We start from the raw sequence: 12,292 nt of genomic DNA on the forward strand, positions 1-12,292 counted from the left end.
CTAACTTACTGTACAGAGACTCACCATAGCTCCACACATCACTCTGATGAGTGTATCTTCTGAATAGGATACTCTCTAATGCCATCCATTTAATTGGTGTCTGAAAAAAGATACAGTTTCATAATATATAAAATATATATAATAACTATATATATATATATATATACATACAGTCTTGTTCAAAATAATAGCAGTACAATGTGACTAACCAGAATAATCAAGGTTTTTAGTATATTTTTTATTGCTACGTGGCAAACAAGTTACCAGTAGGTTCAGTAGATTCTCAGAAAACAAATGAGACCCAGCATTCATGATATGCACGCTCTTAAGGCTGTGCAATTGGGCAATTAGTTGAAAGGGGTGTGTTCAAAAAAATAGCAGTGTCTACCTTTGACTGTACAAACTCAAAACTATTTGTACAAACATTTTTTTTTTTCTGGGATTTAGCAATCCTGTGAATCACTAAACTAATATTTAGTTGTATGACCACAGTTTTTTAAAACTGCTTGACATCTGTGTGGCATGGAGTCAACCAACTTGTGGCACCTCTCAGCTGTTATTCCACTCCATGATTCTTTAACAACATTCCACAATTCATTCACATTTCTTGGTTTTGCTTCAGAAATAGCATTTTTGATATCACCCCACAAGTTCTCAATTGGATTAAGGTCTGGAGATTGGGCTGGCCACTCCATAACATTAATTTTGTTGGTTTGGAACCAAGACTTTGCCCGTTTACTAGTGTGTTTTGGGTCATTGTCTTGTTGAAACAACCGTTTCAAGGGCATGTCCTCTTCAGCATAGGGCAGCATGACCTCTTCAAGTATTTTAACATATGCAAACTGATCCATGATCCCTGGTATGCGATAAATAGGCCCAACACCATAGTAGGAGAAACATGCCCATATCATGATGCTTGACCCTCCATGCTTCACTGTCTTCACTGTGTACTGTGGCTTGAATTCAGAGTTTGGGGGTCGTCTCACAAACTGCCTGTGGCCCTTGGACCCAAAAAGAACAATTTTACTCTCATCAGTCCACAAAATGTTCCTCCATTTCTCTTTAGGCCAGTTGATGTGTTCTTTGGCAAATTGTAACCTCTTCTGCACATGCCTTTTTTTAACAGAGGGACTTTGCGGGGGATTCTTGAAAATAGATTAGCTTCACACAGACGTCTTCTAACTGTCACAGTACTTACAGGTAACTCCAGACTGTCTTTGATCACCCTTTGCCATTCTGGTTATTCTTCTATCCATTTTGATGGTTGTCTTCCGTTTTCTTCCACGTCTCTCTGGTTTTGCTCTCCATTTTAAGGCATTGGAGATCATTTTAGCTATCATTTTTTGCACCTCTTTATAGGTTTCCCCCTCTCTAATCAACTTTTTAATCAAAGTACGCTGTTCTTCTGAACAATGTCTTGAACGACCCATTTTCCTCAGCTTTCAAATGCATGTTCAACAAGTGTTGGCTTCATCCTTAAATAGGGGCCACCTGATTCACACCTGTTTCTTCACAAAATTGATGACCTCAGTGATTGAATGCCACACTGCTATTTTTTTGAACACACCCCTTTCAACTAATTCAACTAATTGCCCAATTGCACAGCCTTAAGAGCGTGCATATCATGAATGCTGGGTCTTGTTTGTTTTCTGAGAATCTACTGAACCTACTGGTAACTTGTTTGCCACGTAGCAATAAAAAAATATACGAAAAACCTTGATTATTCTGGTTAGTCACATTGTACTGCTATTATTTTGAACAAGACTGTATATATATATATATATATATATATATATATATATATATATATATATATATATATATATATATATATATATATATATAGTTTTCTGTACTGTATTTTTATCAAATAAATAGCCTTTGTGAGCATAAGAGGCTTTCACTAAACTCTACGGTGGTGTATACTATCTCATTTCAGGAGACATTTGATCTGTAAATTACCTTGTGTTCACTGTACACATATTTCTTGTCATCTGGATAAAGCAGGTCTACAACCCCAAAGTCTGAGATTTGTACCATGTAGTCACTCTTGAGCAGCACGTTGCGAGCAGCAAGGTTCCTATGTGCTATGCAGTGCTCCTCAAGATAATACATGCCCTAAAGATACATACAGATGTTGTGTGTAAACATTTTGCACCAAAAAGCTGTTGAAAAGCTCTAAAAGACAGATTAAAAGCCATTTGTAAAGAATTCATCAGGACACTTCAGCATATACTCTTCTCATCTCACCTTTGCGATCTGTACACACCAGTTGAGCAGAAGCTGGGGGTCCAGGCTGTCTTTGTTTTGGCGAAGGTGTTGCAGTAAGGATCCCTGAGGTTTGAGCTGGGTGACAAGCTGCAAACTTGTCCCTGGACAGATCCCAAGGAGACGCACGATATACGGGTGATCCAGGCTTCCCATTGCAAGCATGTGCTGCGGACAGGTGAAAAATATTTATGAAGGCATGAAGCAATGCATGTATAGTGCACCTTTAGTACAAGCTAATGTCTCACATCAGTAATTTCTGTGAAGGTCTGCCGGCTGTGGCGGTCTTGGATAGTTTTTATTGCCACAGGGATTTTTACGGAGTCTCCTTCAGGGATCCAGAAACCCTGAGGATAAAGTCACTTAAGCTCAATCACAGTCCACAGAACAGGCAATTCAGTTCAGGATTTAACTGACCAAAGGCAAAATTTTATGTGAGAGGCATTCCAACCTTATTCACAGTGCCAAAGACTCCGTAGCCAAGAAGTTTGCCCTTTCGCAGCTCTTGTGGTTTTAGGATGCGAGCATGCACTTTTGTCCCCTTTTCTCCAGGATCCAGCGGCTCCATACTCTGTGTAGAGGAAATGTGCATCCTATAATACTGATAGCCAATGAAGTACAGTGGCCAATAACACACTCATGATAAAAATGTCTGAAAGTCATTTTCAGGGGCCACTTTTTTATACACAACCATTCAAAAGTTTGAGTCTTACGCTCATCAAGACGGTATTTATTTGATCAAAAAACAGTAAAAACAATAATATTGTGAAATATTATTACATTTCTACAAATTAAAATAACTATTTTCAATGATAATATATTTTAAATTTAATTTATAACTTTGGTGGCAATTCTGATGTTTCAGCATCATTACTTCAGTCTTCAGTGTCATATGATACTTTAAAAATCATTCTAATATGCTTATTTGGCGCTCAAGAATTATTATTATCAGTACTGAAAACATTTGTGCTGCTTCATATTTTTGTTGAAACAGCAATAAAAAAAAAAAATCAGGATTCTTTGATAAATAGGAAGTAATAAAAAAAGTAATGTTTGATCAATTTAAATGGTTCTTGCTGAATAAAAGTATTAATTTCATTATTTAAAAAAAATCTCACTGACCCCAAACATTTGGGCGGTAGTGTGTATCCATTGTAAATAGATCATTGTATTAAAAATGCAAGAAGCCTTATTTTTAAGTAAAATGCATCATATTAAAAGACTCTGACTCACCTCACCACTCTCAAGATACCTCCTCAGAGCTCTTTTGCGACGGATCGAAAGGCCTCTGCGATACAGCATGCCAAGCACAAACAGTGCCAAGAGCACGAGGATACCAGCAAATACAGCAACTGCTATACCTGCGATCTGAGAGCTGAGAAGAATGTGCTTGATGTGTAACCTGTATCTGAAAACGTTTGTACTTTCTGATTGTAACCAGAAGAGGGTGCTACTAACCTGCTCACCAGTATATCATGACCGACACAGTTTCTAAGTGCAGGGCCTGTGCATCTGGTGAGGGGACAAATACCACACATATATCAGAACAAATTCTTCTTGATAATGTCAGAATACTTCAATAGAAAGGTGTCTAATGGATTACAATCAACCTGTCAGCTGTTAAATTAAAGTACACAATTAGATAATACCAATTTAGCTCAACCAATGACCAAGCAATGCTTAATTTTGCTCAGGTTGTGGTGCAAAAAAAAAAAAAAAATCGCATTAGCAGTTAAAGAAAAAAACACTTAAAGGGGTAGTTCACCCCAAAATGAAAATTACCCCATATTAACCCTCAAGTCATCGTAGGTGTATATGGCATCCTTCTTTCAGATTAATAAAATTGGAGTTATATTAAAAAAGTTGTGGCTCTTCCAAGCTTTACAATGGCAGTAAATGGCTGAAGTCCATAAAAGTGCATCTATCCATCATATAACCACTCCACACGGCTCCGGGGGGTTAATAAAGGCATTCTTAAGCGAAGCGGCATGTTCTTTCGGCAAATACATCGATTTACAGTAATCCTTGGCGCATACTGACAAACGTAGAAGCGCAGATGATAGAGCAAAACAAAACACTGGTCATGAATTAGAGTCTAAAACAAGAATTTGTAAAGAGAAATAGAGGATGATTTCAATATAAGACAAGAGGGGCTTGAGTTTGTTGCCCAGCCTTATCTGCTCCTATAATGTCAAAAGTTACTCTTTTGCAGTAAATTGACTTGCGTATGGCTGTCTTCTGGAAGTTATTTATTTTAGTCTATAAAGTTTTAAATATGGATGATTTTCTTACACAAACGCACCACTTTGCTTCAGAAGGTCTTTATTAACCCCATGGAGCCGTGTGGAGCTATGATGGATAGACGTTTACGGACTTCAAAAACAAATCAGCCATTCACTGCTTTTTTTAAAGCTTGGAAAAGCCACAAATTTTTTAACATAACTCAGATTTTATTCATCTTTTTATTTTTAAGTGAACTAACCCTTTAAGCAAAACATGGTAAGGTCAAAGTGTCTGAATACATTTGGTTGAAGAATTTTACTGGTAGTCCACTGTATGAAGAATGTTTAGGTATAATATGTCACAGTTTACTTTATTTTGCTATCCTCACTAACACTTTTTCAGCAAACCATTATCTCTCAATTGGAATTAACATCTCTAGGGCAAATTCGTTTTAGCTCGACTTACCCTCTTGTGCAGTTGAGGTGACAGAGCTCACAATGACCTGCTGCATTAGGGTATTTAAATATGGTTTGACCCTTTTCTCCGTTCACTCCATTAGGACAAGTAGAAACGCAGTGAGGGCCATCCATCAGGTTTAAACATGCTACACACTGATCAGCACCCTGATGCACAAAGAAAGAATGAAAACAAACTTATAAAAGTTATATATTAATAGAACAAATATTCCTGTCACTAAGCACCCGCACTAAGACAAACAGTGCGAATGAATTTCTTTATTAAGTCACTGTTAATAGTGATTTATTGTGCAATGAACAGATCTGAAGCAAAGAGCCAGCAAAGCCTGTCTGGCAGGTTAATGTAATCAACCGATCATGCAGATATTACACAGAGGATGTGTGGGCTGGATTTTTACAGTAAAAAAAGTTGTTCACTTCATTATCATAACACCCTCTAGCACTTTTATACACAATACAAAGACTGTGAGAGGTGGATTAAAAATCTGTTAAATAGGCACTGCTAAAAACAAAGATTTGGACAACATAAAGTTTAAGTTAAAGGGGGGTTGAAACACTCAGTTTCAGTCAATCTCATGTCAATCTTGAGTACCTATAGAGTAGTATTGCATCCTTCATATCTCCGAAAAGTCTTTAGTTTTATTATATTTATAAAAGAACTATGGGCTGTACTGAGTCTTTCCGGAAAAAAACGAGCACCTGGAGGCGTATCGTGTGGGCGGAGCTAAAGAATGACGAATGCGTAAAGCGGTGACGTCCTCAAGCGTGGAGAAACCCTTGCTATGGATCTCAGCTAATAGATATAATCCAGAATCTAATTCGGAGGCTGAAATAGAAACAGCAACAGCAGGACGTCCGTCTCTGTGGTATGTACTGTATTTAGTGCCCTGTCAACATTTGTCTTTACTCGCAGTTTATGAGGACATGATTCGGTTTATGGACTATTGTATGCGACCAAACCTTAGTAGCAAGCAAAACGGTTTTGCACGTCAGACTAGTGTAACGTTATACAGAGAACAGCAATGAAGTCCGTTAGCGCATTTGAATGACGAAGCACGCGATCGTGTCGTTTACTGATGTTTACTCACGCGACGATAAGCAACGTGCGTGCATTTCCTCTCTCGCTCGAGTCGCGCACGCACACCCTACCGGGAGAAGAGCCCGTACGGCCCATACAAGGACCTTCCGATCTATTAACGTCAAGTCCACCCATACTCGAAAAAAACTCTCCGAAACTTGTGAGAAACCGGAAGGAGTATTTTTAACACAGAAATACTCTATCAAATGTCCAACATTAGTTTTTGAAACTTTGTCTATGTTTAGGATGGGAATCCAAGTCTTTAACAGTGTAAAAAGCTCAGTATGCATGAAACAGCATTTCACCCCCCCTTAAAATAATCACATGAACCTAAGTGAGGGAAAATCTGAACTATTTCAAAGGAACTTACAGAGTTTAAAAGAGTCTATATGTCTCTGTGCCTAAAATTGTCTCACAGACTGATAGATGAAATCTATTAAGGTGAGAGAGGGAGAAAGGAAAAGAAAGCTTCAAATGTGACAAAAAATGAGAATCTAAAAACTATTTATAAAAATAGATAAATAAACAAATCAGAGAAATAAAAAATCAGTTAATAATTTAATTGAAATACCAGTGTTATTTTAGTTTTATTTATATATTATTATAGCATTTATTAGTACTTTCACTCAAAAAAATTAACTTATGATGCTGTTCACTTTATTAAAGCAATTCATCTTGATTTAACACCATTATATCAGGTTTCTGGTTCAAATGTAATTGATTCATGTTAAACTAACTTAAAACCGTCACTCTTTGACATAACTTGATGTTTTTATTTTGAAATAACATGATTAAATCAAGTAAACCAATCAAACAGAACTTTAACTTCTGTTGGGCTGAATTTGGAGAGTAAATGTATAAATAAAGCGCTATTTTATGCATTTTTAACGAGACTTTACGTAAAAAAATTATGTTTACCGAAATAAACAATGTTATTTAAATTCAACATAACCCAATTATGTGGAACCTGTTGACATAAAAAAATTAAGTAAATCCAACGTATCATTTTTTTTGAGTATTGAATGAGCTTTTAATTGAAAAGCGAATTGAGCATTTTCATTTGAATTTTAGTTCAATTGTTCTAGTAATTTTGTTATGTGCATTAAATATTTTTTTATTTCAGTTTTAGCTTTAGTCATTTTAGTACTTAAACTTAAATGAACATTACACTTTAAAAAATTCTGGGTAAAAAACAACCCAATGTTGGGTCAAATATGGACAAATATGGACCCAACCGCAGGGTTAAAACAACCCAACCCCAGGGTTAAAATAACCCAACAGCAGGGTTAAAACAACCCAATTGCTGGGTTAGTCCATATTTGACCCAACATTGGGTTAAAACAACCCAGCATTTTTTAGAGTGTATAATGTTTTTCATTAGATTTTTAATCGTAATAGTTTTAGCAAAATACCAGCAATGATTTGAGCCCCCGTGAGTAACAAAATCATACTAAACGAAAGAAAATGTTGAAGTTGCATACTTCTCCTTGGCATGTTTGTTTCCCATTTTGGGGTAGACACTCAGGGTGACAAGCAAGGCACTCTCCATTGGATGCTGCAAACTCCCGTGGCTCTCTGTGGACACACCCAGTCCTTCAGACACTGAACCAACTTTCAATAAACGTATAAATATTTAAAAATAAAACAAATCTACCAAGCACACTGACCCGGAGTAGAGGTTGCACTGAGAAACACAGGTGCCGTGCCGACTGTGGTTCCTACACGACAAGCACTGCTCAGGCCCCGGGCCCCAGCATCCTGCGTCTGAGCACAGCGGGTCACACACATGGCCCTCTTCCTCTGTTTATATGCCATGCGAAAACATGCAAAGACACGGCAAGCAAGTTAACAATGAACGACAACGTTACAACATATGTGACACATTCTACAATCAGGGAGGAACTTAACTGACCACACTGGATCTGGGGTTTGTTGTCCTTGATGTCATTGCTAGTACGTCTGCGCTGCCGGCGGTTTCCGGTGAAGATCTGACTCCAATCGACTGTGTGGTGATAACACAGGTTTATATTTTGAGTGATGTACACACTGCCATCGCTGATCTCACGCAAGGAATACAGTCCCAGAGATGTTAGGGAGGGAATCTTCATCACCAACAAAGAGAAGGGCCTAATGGAGAAGATGAAATGAATGAGAAATTGGAGCATAAAGGGGGAATGACTAAAGGAAGGGACAGTCCACAGTGATTTCCCCTGAGCACCCCACAGGCTCCCAGTACCAGATCACAAATGAAAGCAGATGAACCATTCATGAACCTCATCTGATGTCAGTTTGAATATATGTTCATACATGCCTCAGTTATGCTTACAGAAACATTTCACAACTCATCAGGAATATTGTCGTCATTACTTGGCACCCACACCAGGAAAAAAGACAGTGTTTGTGAATGTGATTTAGAGGGATTTGGTGATACAGAAATACCGGTTTTCAGATAAGTTGCAGGGAGTACATACCTCTTAGGGCTGCGGGACAGACATAAGCACATGTGGAGAATGAGGGGAGTAACATACAAAACACAGGGAACACAAAAAACAATGGTGAGACGCATGCATAATGTTAAACACTGCAGGAATAAGAGCAACAAAACACTTAGTGACGAGAAAAACATTTAAAGGATAAAAAATAAATAAACATGGGACATGGACACACAAAATAATGACTGATGTGTTACAGACACACAGATAAAAAATGAATAATACTTCAAGAAATGATTACTTTAAAAAGTTTTACTCATCAAGGATGCATTAAATGTATCAGTAAAGCCCTTTTTACATTTAAAACGATTTCTATTTCGTTTTTTTTTCTAAATGCTATTATTTTAAATGTTCTATTGATTAAATAATAATAAAAAAACATAAAAAGGCGGTTTCCACAGAAATATTAAATATTAACTGTTTTCAAAATTGATTGACAGTATTACACATTTTTTTGTATTTTTAATCAAATACATCTTCAAATTTCAATAACTTTTGCGTGTCAAATATCAAACAATACAAGTAAATAAAGAGGAAAACTTTTTTGGGAAAAACAATAATGCAGTTTACATTTTCATGGCCGGTAAGAAATATTTACGACAATTCACCCACTCGCATGTGTTGCAAAAAGTTAACATTAGACCATTCAAATACACATAAAACACTCTCTCACACACTCTTACTTGTGCAGAGATCTCCCTTGAATGGTAGTGAGACTGGAGAAAACAGACAGGTTGCTGAGTTCATCGGGCCAAGACTGAATGTTCAAAATGCCTACGAATCACACACACACAGAGAGAGAGAAAGAGAGAGAGAGAGAGAGAGAGAGAGAGAGAGAGAGAGAGAGAGAGAGAGAGAGAGAGAGAGAGAGAGAGAGAGAGAGAGAGAGAGAGAGAGAGAGAGAGATAATGTAAAAATAAATAAAACATTTTAAAAACTACAGCAACACAAACAGAGAGCAATCAGTGTATGACTAAAGTAAAGTAGCATACCAGTAATTTCTCTGACAGTATTAAATACATTGAGTTTTTCAGGCTCCAGAGGTGGTATTTTATGATAGACGTCTCTGCAGAATAAAACAGTGCAGATATTAGCATAAACAATCTTAGTAATGGACTCCCTGTGGGCACTCGTCAATCTGGTCTCTGTTTATTCATCAATTAATAACCTGTGGAAGGTAATGAAAGAATCTGAGCTATAGTCTTCATGAGAATTAGCCCATGAATCATGTGTAAAGATATAATTTAAGCCTTCAATGACATTACAGGGCAAAGGTCTGGAATACAGGACATACTGTTCATGGAGCAAAGTGTTGTTCAGGTCTTAGAGAGCTTATCAAAGTGCATGCATCTTACCCTTTGATACCTAAGATCATAAAATGTAGACTTCCTTGGATCTTGGTACAGTTGATAAAGCTGTCAATGTTACTGGAGTCCACTGTTTGTCTATGATTAGCTCCCGTTCCCTCACATACTATTCAGAGAAAGAGAACAACTATGAGGGGGCAAATGACAACAGATTCATTTTCTTTATTCAAAACCCTTAAGCACATTGAGTTCAATGCATTCATCTGTTGAGGTCCAGTACAATAAAATGGTTGGATGGACACTTTACCTTTGGGACACAGGCCAATGCAAGTTTCACACTGTTTAATGCCATTTTTCTCTTTTTCAGTTTTACCAGGAGGGCAACTGCTCACACATGCACTGCCATCCACAACGAAGTGAGCTGAAGAAAAAAATAAGAGGAAAGGTCATCCATTCTACATGCCACACTCTTTGTTACCCTAAGAGACTTACAAGATTTTCTTTGTCTAACCATTAATGTTCTTTGTAGACTACTATTATTACAGATACATATGCTGGAAGAACTTTCCCCAGGAACTAGGGACTTTGGGGTGGTACTCTGTGTGTTAAAAAAGTACCACCCCAAAGGTAAAAGTCCCACCCCCCTGCCTAATCTTCACGGTACACGGTAGACAGGCCGCAATGGAAACGCAACAAGTCTGGGGGAAAAAAGGTCCTGGGACAAATTGTTGCCATTTTAAAAGGATATATTAAATATATTATAAATATAAAAAAAAAAAAAAAAAAAAAAAAAAAAATATATATATATATATATATATATATATATATATATATATATATATATATATATATATATATATATATATATATATATATATATATATATATATATATATATATATATATATAATAAATAAGATACCAGAAGACTTTCAGAAAGCCAACGAAACAGAAAACATAAAAAAAACACAAAATAAATTTAAATTAAAAAACGATATGTGTGTGTGTGGTTATTTATGTTTTCTATTTCGGTGGCTTTTCTGATAGACTTCTGGTATCTGATTTGATTTGCTCGCATTGTCACATAAAAACAATATATATATATATATATATATATATATATATATATATATATATATATATATATATATATATATATATATATATATATATATATATATATATATATATATATATATATATATTGTTATATTGTTATATTGAAATATTGAATATATATATATTCAATATTTCAATATAACAATATTTATATATTGTTTTTATATATATATATATATATATTAGGAATTATTTAGTGGCTATTTTTGCGTCTTTCTGGAGATACTTTTAGTGAGAAATAAAAGTCTGTTTTCTTTAGTCTTGTATCACTGATTTGATTTGTTCACGTTGCTTAAGTCAGATTTAGCAATCATAGTCTAGCAATCATACATTGTGGTTTAGAACCATGTATTATGTTTGAATTCCCCAAAATGTCAACAGCCAACTATCTATTTAACTATATCTAACTATTTATTTACTTTCCAACGCCAACGCAAGTGGTGTTTGGCGAGTGTTAATTGTGGACTCAAATTTAATCTAAAAGTAAAACACAGTAAAGGGAGTGGTGTAGCACCATTCAAATCTGGCATTTGTTTAAACTTGTGTCATGTTTACCGTGTTGTTCATGGTCTTCCATGGATACGTCAATGCAGTTCTGATGCACTGTCAATGAGGCATATCACCCAAAGCTCTCATTGAATGCTCCCAGAGTTCATTCACAGTTAATTTACAATAATTTACTAGCCTATACATCAGTTCCATCAGGTTACAAACCAGGTATGTTTGAATTTCAAACCCCGATCTTTATCCACTAAGCCACCATTAACCCAGAAACTATTTATTTTCTTTCTCATGCTTTAGTGAAGGAATTCTCTGCGGTAAACCGGTTGTTGTGGCTCATAACTCACCAGGACATTTGGGTACACAGATCGAACCAAACTGATACATGGCTTCAGAGTTGGGCTCCAGCTGAAAGGTCTGTCGGTTATACACCAGAGGCCAAGGGCAGTGAGGGACGCAGGAGCCTGAGTGATTGACATGCCGACAGGCCTGTTTGAGAAAGTATTAAGAGTTAGAGAAAAGTTTGTTACAATGCTTTGTTTTGTTTTCATTGTATTTGTTTCTTACAATAGATGTGACAGATCTTGAGCAAAGCAATGAGAGCATAATGACAATAGTGCTAGTACTCACAAAGCAGTCTGTGTCCTTCGGTCCAATGCAGCCTCCAGCACACTCTGTGTGGCAGCACTCATTAGGGTTGGTCCCAAAACAGTGGCCATGACACTGAGGTGCACACACTGTTTTTGTCACTGAAACACACACACACAAACACTAAATACATCAATATAATTGTGTATGAATATAAAAAAATATTAAGTAATACAAATG

At 36.4% G+C, this 12,292-nt stretch overlaps 1 protein-coding gene across 2 annotated transcripts in view; it reads right to left on the bottom strand.

The window, feature by feature from the left end:
- Nucleotides 1-12,292, bottom strand: part of erbb3b (erb-b2 receptor tyrosine kinase 3b) — a 28,607-nt gene that overhangs the window by 4,062 nt on the left and 12,253 nt on the right. The window contains exons 6-23 of one of the 2 annotated variants that reach the window (XM_067446154.1): nt 12,095-12,213; nt 11,812-11,953; nt 10,152-10,265; nt 9,893-10,010; nt 9,530-9,603; nt 9,221-9,311; nt 8,517-8,525; nt 7,958-8,172; nt 7,713-7,845; nt 7,527-7,620; nt 4,957-5,114; nt 3,727-3,780; nt 3,502-3,643; nt 2,720-2,839; nt 2,517-2,615; nt 2,251-2,436; nt 1,963-2,118; nt 25-100 (exon numbers count right to left, since the gene is read on the bottom strand). In XM_067446154.1, coding sequence (XP_067302255.1) covers nt 25-100; nt 1,963-2,118; nt 2,251-2,436; nt 2,517-2,615; nt 2,720-2,839; nt 3,502-3,643; nt 3,727-3,780; nt 4,957-5,114; nt 7,527-7,620; nt 7,713-7,845; nt 7,958-8,172; nt 8,517-8,525; nt 9,221-9,311; nt 9,530-9,603; nt 9,893-10,010; nt 10,152-10,265; nt 11,812-11,953; nt 12,095-12,213 — 2,100 coding nt within the window. The remainder of the gene's footprint in view (nt 1-24; nt 101-1,962; nt 2,119-2,250; nt 2,437-2,516; nt 2,616-2,719; nt 2,840-3,501; nt 3,644-3,726; nt 3,781-4,956; nt 5,115-7,526; nt 7,621-7,712; nt 7,846-7,957; nt 8,173-8,516; nt 8,526-9,220; nt 9,312-9,529; nt 9,604-9,892; nt 10,011-10,151; nt 10,266-11,811; nt 11,954-12,094; nt 12,214-12,292) is intronic. The other variant, XM_067446155.1, reaches the window with a different exon arrangement.

The sequence above is a fragment of the Pseudorasbora parva genome, chromosome 6 (genome assembly GCF_024679245.1).
Source record: "Pseudorasbora parva isolate DD20220531a chromosome 6, ASM2467924v1, whole genome shotgun sequence".
In the NCBI taxonomy this organism is placed as follows: Eukaryota; Metazoa; Chordata; class Actinopteri; order Cypriniformes; family Gobionidae; genus Pseudorasbora; species Pseudorasbora parva.